Source organism: Petaurus breviceps, unplaced genomic scaffold (assembly GCF_028583685.1).
Source record: "Petaurus breviceps papuanus isolate PSGF00001 unplaced genomic scaffold, PetGlider_PUasm1.0 225, whole genome shotgun sequence".
Classification (NCBI taxonomy): Eukaryota; Metazoa; Chordata; class Mammalia; order Diprotodontia; family Petauridae; genus Petaurus; species Petaurus breviceps.
In genome coordinates, this window is record NW_027185889.1 from 16293871 (window position 1) to 16306270 (window position 12400).

Sequence of the window (12400 nt, forward strand, 5' to 3'; positions counted from 1 at the left end):
ATATATCTATCTATGTATGAATCAGTAGTACATTCCAGCAACCTTAAAAAGATAAAAAAGATTGAAGAGGTGTTTACAAACTAGTTATTAGCTTCAGACTGAGGAAGATGTGATGGTCAGTCCCACAGATGACTGGACTCAAGACGAGGCATCTGTTAAATGGAAAGATGGCATCTCATTTAGTAGCACTGAGTGGGTGATGGAGATCCCACTGAAAACAAATCACAGAATTTCTTGGGGAAGCATCCACATCCCTTTGGGAAGAAATCATTTGATCTCTGGTAAGGGGCAAGACATTGATATGGAGTAATAGAGGTGTGTATGTGTGTGTGTGTGTTTGTGCTTGCTAATATTAGAAAAAAATCTGGTGAAATAAAGTCTGTGTAGCAAGCCTATGTTAAGTTCAGCAGGGGAGAGAGAAAACCTTCTGAGTTATACTGCATGGGGACAGACCACTCCAGAGGCTGGTAGTCAAATGATTAGTGAAAAAGAGCGGAATGGCATCAGAACAAACTGGCAATACACCTGGCCATACTTGGGAGCCATCAGAGACCTCAATGGATATGACTATTTGCAGCAGAAAGTGATGTTTCTCTAGTACAAGTCAGAGGATAGAGAAAGCTCTGTAATGAGGCAATCTTTTTTCTATTAGTTCCAACACATCTTCTCATGTATGAACCACAGAGGCAAAACAAGACAGCACTCATGGTCACACAGACCTCAAAAACAAAACAATACCTAACTTAACCTACCCAACCAACAATCTTTCCTAGGTCCAGTCTACCTTGATTCATAATGTATTGTGCAGCAAGGACAGTGAGGTGAAGATGTGAAGTGTCCTGATGTGTGGGACAGTTGATTTCACATAACAATTACATTCCAGTCACCTTATGACTTTTTGTATGTCATCTTCCTAATGAAAGAGTTAGTCCAAAAGCATTTATTAAATGACTACTATTTGCCAAGCACCATGCTAAGGGTTAGGGATACAAAGGAAGGCAAAAGACAGTCCTGGTTCTCAGGGAGTTCACAGTCTAATGAGGGGGGCAACATACAGACAACTATGTACAAACAAAATATATGCAGAATAAATTGGAGATAATTTCAGAGGGAAGCCACTAGGATTAAGGACTAGTAGAGGATTTTTGTAGAAGGTGGGATTTTAGCGAGACTTGAAGGAAACTAGGGAGGCCAGGAGGTAGAGATGAGGGAGAGCATTTTAGGCATTGGGGACAGCCAGTGAAAATGCTCAAAGTTCAGAGACGGAGTATTTTGTTTGAGGAACAGTAAGGAGATCAGTGTCAATGAACTGCAGAATATATGGAGGGGAATAAGCTGTAAGGAGACTGGAAGACTAGGAAGGGGCCAGGTTGTGAAGGATTTTAAAAGTCAGAGGAGTTTCTATTTGACGCTGGATGTTGTTAGCTCTTCTTGGGAACCCCTGGAGTTTACTGAATGGGGTGGGGTGACATGGTCAGACTTGCGCTTTAGGAGTTAAGTAGACTGAGGAACTGGGAAGTTAGGTTACTTGAGCAAATATTAATATGCATATTAAAGTCTTCTAGAATGAAGGAAGGAGTTGGATAGAAAGGTGTTGGAAAGAAAGACTGTGAGATAGGAACTGAACCCACGAAGAAAGGAAGAAGAATGTCTGGGACTTAGGTAGAGAACAGCTATCAGAATCTAGATTGAGTGACAAATTTTTATCGAATGAACTTCAAAGAACAAAAGGTTGCTAAGTGATACCAGTAAAGGGAAGTATGAAAGTAGCATTGTAGAGTTCTGATTTTACTGTCAAAACCAAGCAAGTTAGTGGAATATAAGTGAAAGTATAAATACTAGAAAGAGTGATGAGGTAAGTAATGTCATCAGGAGGGAGCCAGGTCTCAGTGAGTGCCAAGAGATGGAAGGAGTGCTAAAAGGAAAGGTTTAAGATGAAAGCAAGTTTCCCAATTATGGAGTAGACTTCCAGAGAGCACAGTGGAAGGGGTGGGAAGATCTGCAGTGGGACATTGCAGGAGGAAAGGGTAAAGAAGATCAGAATTAGGGAGTGGACAGTTGAGGCTGGGGAGCTGAGGGTTAGTTCTCTGGCATCCAGGGTTCAGTGTCACAAGGATCTCTACGCTTGCTAAGATGCTGAAGGAAAACTTATTCCTCTGTGTATTGTTAGGATTCATTCAGACCAAGGAAAAGACTTTAAGAGCAAGTTACTTAAAGAGGTGTTGGCTTGGACTAGAATCAAAAAGGCCAGAACTATGCCTCACTCCCTTCAAGACTTGTAGTCTGAGAATGTTAATAAAAGGCTTCAGAGCATGTGTAGACCCTGAGGCCTGAATAAAAGGTTCAGTGGTATTAACATGAGAAACCAAGGTACTTCAGGCACATAACCCTTTTGACACTTCTTTGGCAGAGCTCTCTCTGAAATGGGTTTGGGGGCACAGGATCCCCATAAGGGAATTAAGCAGTTACATGGGGATAGAATTCTCTTTACTTAATGACTGTGATCTCAAGTTAAGCTATTACCAATTATCTCTAAGGTTTCTCCTTGTGAATAAGCAGTCATGACTCAGCATTGGGCAACTTAACTTCTGAAAAGGACCATAAATAATCCTTTTGCAACAAAACCAAACATAGATTAAATAAGTTAAATAATCAGATAACTACCAATATAGGTTAGACAAACAAAACTTATTTCTTTACAACCAGAAGAGAGATTTTTATTAAGAAAGAAATCCAGTTCTCAGGTTTATTTAATCAGTGTTTGTTCTCTGGGACTTGTAGTTTCTCTGGATAATTTTCATTGACAAATGACAATAGGCTTTCTTTCAACTAAAGGGCTATTAAAAAATGTACTGTTGTAGTCTGATTGCCATCTTTCTTATAAAGCAGTGGTGTCCATGGCCTGATCCCTAGTAGTAAGTGTCTTCAATAAGAATTCATCAGAAGTTAGAAAGAAGGGTTGTACCTCACCTTTCTCAGGCTAGTCCGTTGTAGGGTCCATCTTCAATACAACTGCCTCTATTCTTATCCCTCCCAATAATCCTCCATTTTCCTCCCTCTCTCCACTGTCCAAGCTCCCAGTACTCCCCATGCCCCTCAGGACAGTTATAACCTAATTATTACCTGGCAGCCATAGCAGCAGTTGCACAGGTGCCATTGGGAAAATACCACCACCAGCACCAGAACGCCTGCTCCCAAACCACTTCAGGTAGAGGCAGACCATCAGAGGGTAAACTCTGTGATCTGGGGCAGCGCTAAGTGCTTCTGTTGTTAGGGCACAGTAAAGTGTCACAATATGAGCAGCTTGGGCTGGGATCTGCAGTGCATCTCTCATTACATTATCTTCCTGTCCCAAAGCCATGCTTTTTCTAACTCTCTTACTGCTGAGAGTACCACCATCCTTTCAGTCACTCAGGTTCGAAACGTCAATGTATTCTTGAATTCCTCACTTTCTTACTGCATGTATCCAAAAGAGTTGGCAAATCTTGTTGTTTCTACCTCCATATCTCCCTCAAATCTGTCTCCTCTCATAGGACTGCCATCCCAATTTCATCTTCATCACCTCTAACTTGAACTATTGCAAAAATATTCTAATAGGTATCTTTGCTTCAAGTTGCTTCCCTCTTCAACCCATCTCCCATACAGATAACAAAGTGATTTTCCTAAAGCACAGGCCTAACCACATCATTCCCTTAATCCATAGATTCCAGTGTGTCCCAACTGACTCTAGGATCAAATATTATTTCATCTATAAGTCATCTTTTAATTTTTTTCTAATTTTGGTGTATATATAATACACTTTATAAAAAGATATATAAAAATTTGATGTGTATTCTCAAACATTTTTTACTGATATAGTACATGATCAAAAAGGTTTATATATCACTATTTTAAATGAAGAACATAGACACTGGATAATATCTGAGTTCCTTAAAATACATAAAAGTTATTTCCTTCACAATTAAATTCAACAGATTCGTAACTAAGAATGGCCTTCGAGAGAGGCTTAGGAGGCAATGACTTACTCAGTGAAATGGATGGCTAAAATTTGTTACTTCTTTCTGATCTAGAAAAGTGTATTAGTTACCAAGAATTTTTTTAAAGTATCTTTTTTTTTTCCAAGCAACATTCAAATAAAAGTCTCCAATACATTGAAGGATGCTGAAGAACAATAAATAGGCCTCAATGTGATCTGCATTCCTTTACACTAAATGATTCCTGGTAAGTGAAAAAGTGTAAATAACTTCTCAGTTCTGATCTTTTCCAACCTGAAGGTAAAGAGTTCTATATTATGTGAAATTTGTATAAAGAATATGCAACAGAAGTCAGATAAACAAGAAAATATAGGTAGTAGCTTAACAATAAAGTATTCCTGCAGTCTTCACAAAACTGATTTTATTTTAGATTTCCTTCCATTTCTAAGGGATATAAAAAGAGAACATAACCTACATGATCTTCCAGGTAACATAATAAATATTATTAGCAAAATCTAGAAATTAGTTGCTCAACAGTAGCATACGGAAATGACCAATGACACATATTATCTTATTTAATAAGATATGACGGGTCTGTTGGTGCTCGGAGTGTGGCCAGGCGGCTAGGACTGAGCAGAGTTTTCTCCACCGTATGGATTGTCTAGAGTACACTGCCAGTCTCTTGTCTTCTATTCACCATGGCTTCTTCTGATATCCAGGTGAAAGAACTAGAGAAGCGTGCCTCTGGGCAGGCATTTGAGCTGATACTTAGTCCTCGTTCAAAAGAAGCAGTCCCAGAATTTCCCCTTTTCCCTCCAAAGAAGAAAGATCTTTCCCTGGAAGAAATTCAGAAGAAACTAGAAGCTGAAGAAGAAAGACGCAAGTCTCATGAAGCTGAAATCTTGAAGCAGCTAGCTGAGAAGCAGGAGCATGAGAAGGAAGTGCTTCAGAAAGCAATTAAAGAAAATAACAACTTCAGTCAAATGGTGGAAGAAAAACTGACCCACAAAATGGAAGCTAACAATGAGAACCGAGAGGCACAAATGGCTGCTAAGCTGGAACGCTTGCAGGAGAAGGACAAGTACATGGAGGAGGTGTGGCAGAACAGAGAGTCCAAAGACCCACCCGGCCGATGAGAATGGAGCTGACTAGCTGGCCAAGAGCCGGCTTCTCCCCTTCCTGAGCATCCAAAGACTGAACTGGCCAGTGTCGCTTTTATTTTATTCCTCCTGACAAATATTCTAGAAACTGAAGTAGAGCTGCGTAAGTAGATCTGAACCGTACAGATGTTGTTTGGAGGTCAAAGGGGGAGAAATTACAAGTGTTTTGCTCTTTTTCTAAAGTGTTGAAGTCTTTCTAATGTAGCTATTTTTCTTGTTGCATCTTTTCTATTCCAGTATGCTCGGTGCTGGGTTAATGGCTAGTACTGTATTGGCTCTGTGAAAACATGTTTGTGAAAGGAATCTGTAGTATGCTTCTTTCCAACTGTTAGATGCTGAATATATCTGTTCACTTTTGAAACCTGACCTTTGTCCCGGTCTTTCTAGATACTACTGTACTTGAATGGTTAATAAAACTGCACAGTGCTGTTAAAAAAAATAAGATATGACTAAGAAACCTAAATGTTGCTGAATAAGAATAATAGCTCATCCTTAGTGCTTTAGTTTACAAAGTAATTTTTTCACAAAATCATAACCTAATCAAATCAGATATGGAGTTAGAAAGGACTATAGAGGGCTTGTTAGACTCTAAATGGCCATAAAGATATAATAATAAATAAAATGTTTATGGTTTTTGGCCCAAGGACCTTGCTTACAAAGGTATTTTCAAACTCTTCACTTTCTATTCTGTTTTCTAACAGCTAGCTTCCTTCCAGCTTAACACATGAGTCCATCTTGGGTACCTGTTAACTCTATGAGAACATGAGTCATCAGAGATTGGGAACTATTTTTGTTCCTGCTATTCATAAGAAAAGACTAAATATTATGTATCTTTATATCTTGATAAATATAAACAGTACACTATGCAGCCTTGATTCTAGTAGTTTAGTGGGGGAAGGGGAAGAATACCTTAAATATGTTTCAAGAAACATGATTAAAAAACCGTGTTGGGGTGGGGGGTAGAGAAAGATGGGGAGAAAATTTGTAACTCAAAATCTTGTGGAAATGAATATTGAAAACTAAAGATAAATTAAAAAAAAAAGCTATGAAGTGGGGGCGGCTAAGTGGCACAGTGAATAGAGCACCAGCCCTGGAGTCAGGAGGACCTGAGTTCAAATTCGGCCTCAGACACATAACATTTACTAACCGTGTGACCTTGGGCAAGTCGCTTAACCCCAATTGCCCTCCAAAAAGCAAAAAAAAAACCCCAAACTGTGAAGTTTCAGAATGAGAGGAGAGAGTCTTAAGAGGAAGAAAATAAGAACAAATTAAAAAAAGAAAAAAAAAGGAGATAATTGAAGAATAACATGAATTTGTGAACTGAAATCTACCATTTCCATGACCTTTGTAGGGGTCCCTTCTCTTCCTTCACACATCCATTGCTTCCAACCTATGAATCCTCACTAGAAGATCCTGTGCACTGGTATGTCCTCTAGTGTCATATATAAAAGACAGCAGCTCCCTCTACATAATCCTCACCAGGATTTACTGGAATATCAGCAGGCATATTGGTGTGCTAGTGGGTTTAAGATTTAGCAGCCTCATACCCATTTGCATCCCTACTCCTGAAAAGAGAAACTTAAAACTTAATCAACTGTTTCATGACAGAACTGATTTTTGTAAGATGGTGATATTTCATTCACTAGCTTGATGACGGTGAGTGTTCCTGGATCTTGCACATATGACCAGCTTTTTGCAAGTTGAAGAGGCTATAAGATCATGAGGATCTTCAGTTTTGTTTTTGTTTTTTATAAAAGAGCAAATAACAATCAAAAAACAAAGAGGGTCTCTTTAACATGCTGGAACTGGACTTTGTAATTTCTAAAGATCCTTTCCTGTTTTATGCTACATATTCTTTATGTTTATTCAAACAATACTCTGTTTCAATTTTATTTGCATAAAATATATAATGATGATTTTCATAGACCTCATTCTTCTTCTTCTTCATGGCTCCCATTTACAGAATTTAAATTACAGGCCTAGACTATGAAGGGCCTTATTTCCTCTGTGAAAAATCCTTTTCCTGACATGCGACAAAAACAAATATAATATGTATGAATGTATATGTATCTATGTATATACACACATATCTTTATCTAAAGAGACCAAAAATATGTATATATAGACCATACATAAATGATATAGACCATAAATGCTAGTTGTTATCCGAGTGTGTATGCATGTGTATACGTGTGTATATATCTATATCTATATATACATATATATTTGTATATGCACGTATGTATATATAGATATGAATATTTATGGTCTATACCATATACTTTCACAATCCCTTGTCTTTAATATTAGAATAGGGGTTCTTAACCTATTTGTGTCATAGATCCCCTGGGCACACTGGGGAAGCCTATGGGTCCCTTTTCAGAATGTGTTTAAATACATAAAATGCTTAAGATTACAAAGGAAACAAGCTGAAAAACAAGTTTGTGGACTCCAGGTTAAGAACAATTTTTAGGCATATCATGTGTATATCTTGTCTTCTCCATGAGACTGCCAGTCAGTCAATTAACATTTAGTAAGAGTTTGCTACTTGCCAGGCAGTGACCTAAGCCAGGAAGTTCATATTCTAAAGAGGGGAGATAATATGCAAAAAGCTAGGTATGGATGAGTTACTTCTAGTGGAGCCAGAAGGCAGCTGAAGTGCAGGTAGAGTAAGGACCAGGAAAGGCTTCCTTGAGAAGGAGGGATTAAGTTGAGTTCTGAAGGGAGCCAGGGAACATAAGAGGTGAAGGTGAGGAGGCAGACCATTACAAGCATGGGGAATTCATGTACCAGTGAAAATGCATGAAGACGGAAGATGCAGTGCTGCATTGTGAGGAACAGCAAGTAGCCACTGTAGCTGGATCTTAGAATGCATGAAAGGGAGTATTCTGTGAGAAGACTAACAAGGTAAAAAGGTGAAATTATAAAAGGGCAAGAAAAGCTAAAGGACCCTCTATTTGGTACTGGAGGGAGCAGGGAGCCACTGGAGCTTACTGAGTTAGGGGGGTAGTGTGGTCAGATCTGCACTTTAGGAAAATGGAGGATGGACTAGAGTGGGGAGAGACTGAAGAAATGAAGATCAATCAGAAGGCTACTGCAGTTGTTTTGGTGAGGAATAATGATGATGGGGGACTGAACTCTGGTGGTGGTTGTATGAACAGAGAGAAGAGGACATATGCAAGAAATGTAGAGAGAGTTACAAGACTTGGATATGTGATGTGGCAAGAGTGAGGAGCTGAAGATTATGTCAAGGTTTAAAGCTTGGGTGAGTGGGAGGGTAGTGATGTCCTTGTGAACAATACAGAAGTTTAGAAGAGGGGAAGGATTTGGTGGGAAGGGTAATGAGTTCTATTTTGTACATGCTAAGTTTGGATGCCAGTTAAGATCCAGCTCATGACATGCAGGAGGAATTGGTGATATGGGATTGGAGCTCAGAAGAAAGTGATCTATAAATATATAAAAGATTTATAAATATATAAAAGATCTATAAATATATAGATCTGACAAAAGTAATGTGCAAAGAGATAATAAATGAATCCAGGAGGGCTGATGAGATCATCAAGAGAGATGCTATAGTGGAACAAGAGAAGGGGTTCAGAGCCTTTGGCAACTCTGATGGTGAGTGTGCAAGACATGAACAAAGAACCAGCGAAGGAGACTAAAAAGGAGCAGACAGACAGAGAAGAGGAAGAACCCAAAGAGCAGAGTCATGAAAACCCAGGGAGCAGAAAGTAACCATAAAGAAGTGATCAATGATATTAAATGCCATAAAGAGCATTTAAGCAGGATGTCTCTCTCTTTGCTTTTTGGAGGGCAATTGGGGTTAAGTGACTTACCCAAGGTCACACAGCTAGGTGTGTGTGTGTGTGTGTGTGTGTGTGTGTGTGTGTGTGTGTGTTAAGTGTCTGAGGCCGGAACCGAAGGGTCCTCCTGACTCTGGGGCCGGTGCTTTACTCACTGTGCCGCCTAGCTGCCCCTAAGCAGGATCTCTTATCAAATATCATTTGAAAATTATAAAATCAATAAAGTGAACCCTGAGTGACAATGACAGAATAAAAAGTTTAAGAACTAAAGTACCTTCATGTGTCCATAAGTCCTTTTAAAATACCGAACTGCTATATGAAAAACAGAGGCCATTTCAGCAGAGCCACTGGAATAACGTCACAGACCAAAGACATGTTAATTATCATTCTTATTTACAAATAGAATTACCAAATGGGGAAATATAAAAGAACTGAAGTTGCTTTATCTGACTGACTCTGTAGGTCTCAGTCTCATATCATAGAGAATTAGGGCTGTGATTTTCCAAATGGCATTGATTTTTGTGATTTGTCTCATTTTTGTGAGGTTATTGAAATTAGGTATAATGTCATTGTTAGCATTTATAGAGCAATGTATATTGTTTTTCAATCACTTAGCAGTTAATCTACTGGAGCAAGTAGTTGAAATTATTATTCTATAAGTGAGGAAACTGAGGCAATGAATGAGCTTATATTATCTTCTCTAAACTATCTCTAAGAAAGTCATTAGCATTACTGAGATTATGATCTGGACTCCCCAATTTCTAATCCAATGAAAAAATATCAAGAATTCAATTAAAAGAAATCTTTACAGACCCTTAAAAATGCTATATTTGTGCATATGAATAGAGGGAGGTGAATCATCTTCAGATGACCCTATTTTTCCTCCCTAAAACAAAACAAAACTTTCAAACCCTGTGAAAACAACTGAAGAAAATTACAGTGGTTTCTCTTATGTAAGAGATTGCAGTAACAAATGACCTTTCGAATGACTAAGAAGTAGTCTTTGGTTAATTAGAGTAGGTGATAGGACCTACTTTTTTACCACAAGGATAAAAATCATTCACTTCATTGAACAGGATTGGTGTAGCTTAATATTCATTATCTTTTCAATTTAGATAATTGGGCCTAGAAAAGTAGTTAAATCATCCAAAATGGAGTTCTTTGGACATACTGCTGACAGATGTTCTTCTCTTAATGATAATGGCCAACTAAAAATCTATTAAGGTTTTTTTTTTTAAAAAAAGGATCTTTCCTTGGAGATATTTAATAGTTTGCTTAGCAACTCATTTGTCTTGAATAATTTTTATGTTCTAATAATAGAAGGTTGGACTACATGAGTCTTTAATCTTCAGAATTATGTCATTTACTTAAAAATTCAGAAAAGAATTCCTTTAAAACAATGCACTTTGATGCTTGAGTATTTAGTGATACTTTCTAATGAAAGAAAGAATACTGAATTGGAATCATGTCTCAAAATTCACATTGTGGACATTCGTTGTGTGTTATCACTTCTGACTGCTACTGAGTGAAGTGTTATGGTCTCCTCATCATATAGATACATAGTCCATTCACATGTGTTTCATGCTGGGCTCACATCTCTTTCTTTCCTCCAAACCTCACAATCTATTCTGTACTTTTTTATGCTTTATGTTCATTATTTTATCTCTAAAACCTGCTATTGTCCATAATTTCTATACTTCTTTTGATGCTCCCAGTCACAAATATAACATATAGTAAATATATAACAATCAATCAACCAATGATATTTACAAACAACCCTCTATGTGCTAGGTACTGTGCTGGGCACTGGGGATATAAGTATGAAAAATGAAACAATCTCTACTCAGAAGAAACTTGCATTCTAATAGAGGGAAAAAACTGGCACGTACAGAAATATATACAGCATAAATATAAAAGGAATAAATACAAATACATACGAAGTACTTTAGGAGGGAAGAGACAGCAGTTTCAGTGTGTCAGGGAAGGCTTCATGCTACATTTTCAGGAAGAGAAAGCCTATGTGAAGTGTGGATAAGAGGGGAATGCATTCCAGTCATAAGGGATGTCCAATTCAAAAGGCAGAGATGGGAGATGTAGGATAGTTGAGCAGCAACTACACTGGCATACCCAGGATGGCTGCTAGCTCAGGTTCCTATATCTGCTTTACTAGGAAAGATAGCTGTCAAGGGGTCAATAATTTTTAAAATTACATTCACTAGATCAGGGGAAAAGTCAGCACCTTGAACTTCAGAGAAAATAAAAACAAAAAATACAGAGAAAATACAAGTAGAGAAATAAAGACCAGCAGACAGGGCTTCTAACTATCTGAGAAATTAGCACAGATCAACAGACAGAATCAGCTATTTGACCAAAGCAATACATACATAGTAACCAGAGAGAGAAGCACCAACATCTGAGTTTTTCAAAGCTGAGGGCTCCTTAACTGCTACCCAGAGTCTCATCTGATCAAATCACAAGAACACTCTTCCAATGAGTAAGCCCCAAAGCAAAATGCAAACCTCAGAGTATATATACCCTTTTTAGAGCCAGAGGGCATCACAACCCTCCTGACTCAGTGCCTAATTAGAAATTAACAAAGGTATGAAAACAAGTAAACCTCCCCTAAGTAAACTTCCCTTAATGGGCTCCACATGAGGCCTATTAATGGGCAGGGAAGACCTTATAACCCACTAACATTACAATAGTATGTGTGAAACAGAGAGAAGACCAATGTGGTTGGATTGTAGAGTGAAGGAGGAAGAGTAATGTTCAGTAAGGCTGGACAGACAGGTTGGGAATAGGTTGTCTAAGGCTAAACAGAGTTTATGTTTTAATCTTATAGGCAACAAGAGGTCATTGGAGTTGAATGGATAGCAGAATCAAATGGTCCTATCTCTGCTTAAGGAAAATGACAGCACTCTATAGGATGGACTGGAGTGATGAGAGACTTGAGGAATGGAGACCAATTAGAAGGCTGTTGCAATCATCTAGGCAAGAGGGAATGAGGACCTGAAATAAAGTGGCAACAGTGTGGGAAAATAGAAGGTATCAGATGCAAAAGATGTTGTAAAGGTAGACACAGGAGGATTTGGCAAGGGACTGGATTTGTGGGATGAGATAGAAGGAAGAGCTAAGGAAAATGAAAAAGTTTTGAACTTTGAGACTGGAAGGCTGGTGGTGTCTTTAAAAGAAATAGGCAATCTTGAAAGAAAAGAGGGTTTAGGTGGAAATATAATCAGTTTCATTTTAAACATTTGTCTTCAGCAGGTCTCTCGAACCTCAAGTTCAAAACATCCAATAGTCAATTGGAGTTGTGGGATTGGATCTCAGAGGAGAGGAGTGAGAGATCTATCAGTCTGTCTGTCTGTCTGTCTCTATCTATCTCTATCTATCTATCTATCTATCTATCTATCTATCTATCTATCTATCTATCTATCTATCTATCTATCTATCTATCTATCTA

At 38.2% G+C, this 12400-nt stretch overlaps 2 protein-coding genes across 3 annotated transcripts in view; one reads left to right on the plus strand and one right to left on the minus strand.

Annotated features, from left to right (window-relative positions):
• Nucleotides 1-12400, minus strand: part of NTN4 (netrin 4) — a 145206-nt gene that overhangs the window by 125122 nt on the left and 7684 nt on the right. The window lies entirely within an intron of this gene.
• LOC138166706 (stathmin-like) lies at nucleotides 4546-5591 on the plus strand. The gene has a single exon (XM_069095189.1). It carries the CDS (start codon nucleotides 4673-4675, stop codon nucleotides 5108-5110), a length of 438 nt encoding a protein of 145 aa, XP_068951290.1. The 5' UTR covers nucleotides 4546-4672; the 3' UTR covers nucleotides 5111-5591.

Coding starts and splice junctions, on each gene's coding strand:
- LOC138166706 (XM_069095189.1), top strand. CDS start 4,673: ATGGCTTCTTCTGATATCCAGGTGAAAGAACTAGAGAAGCGTGCCTCT.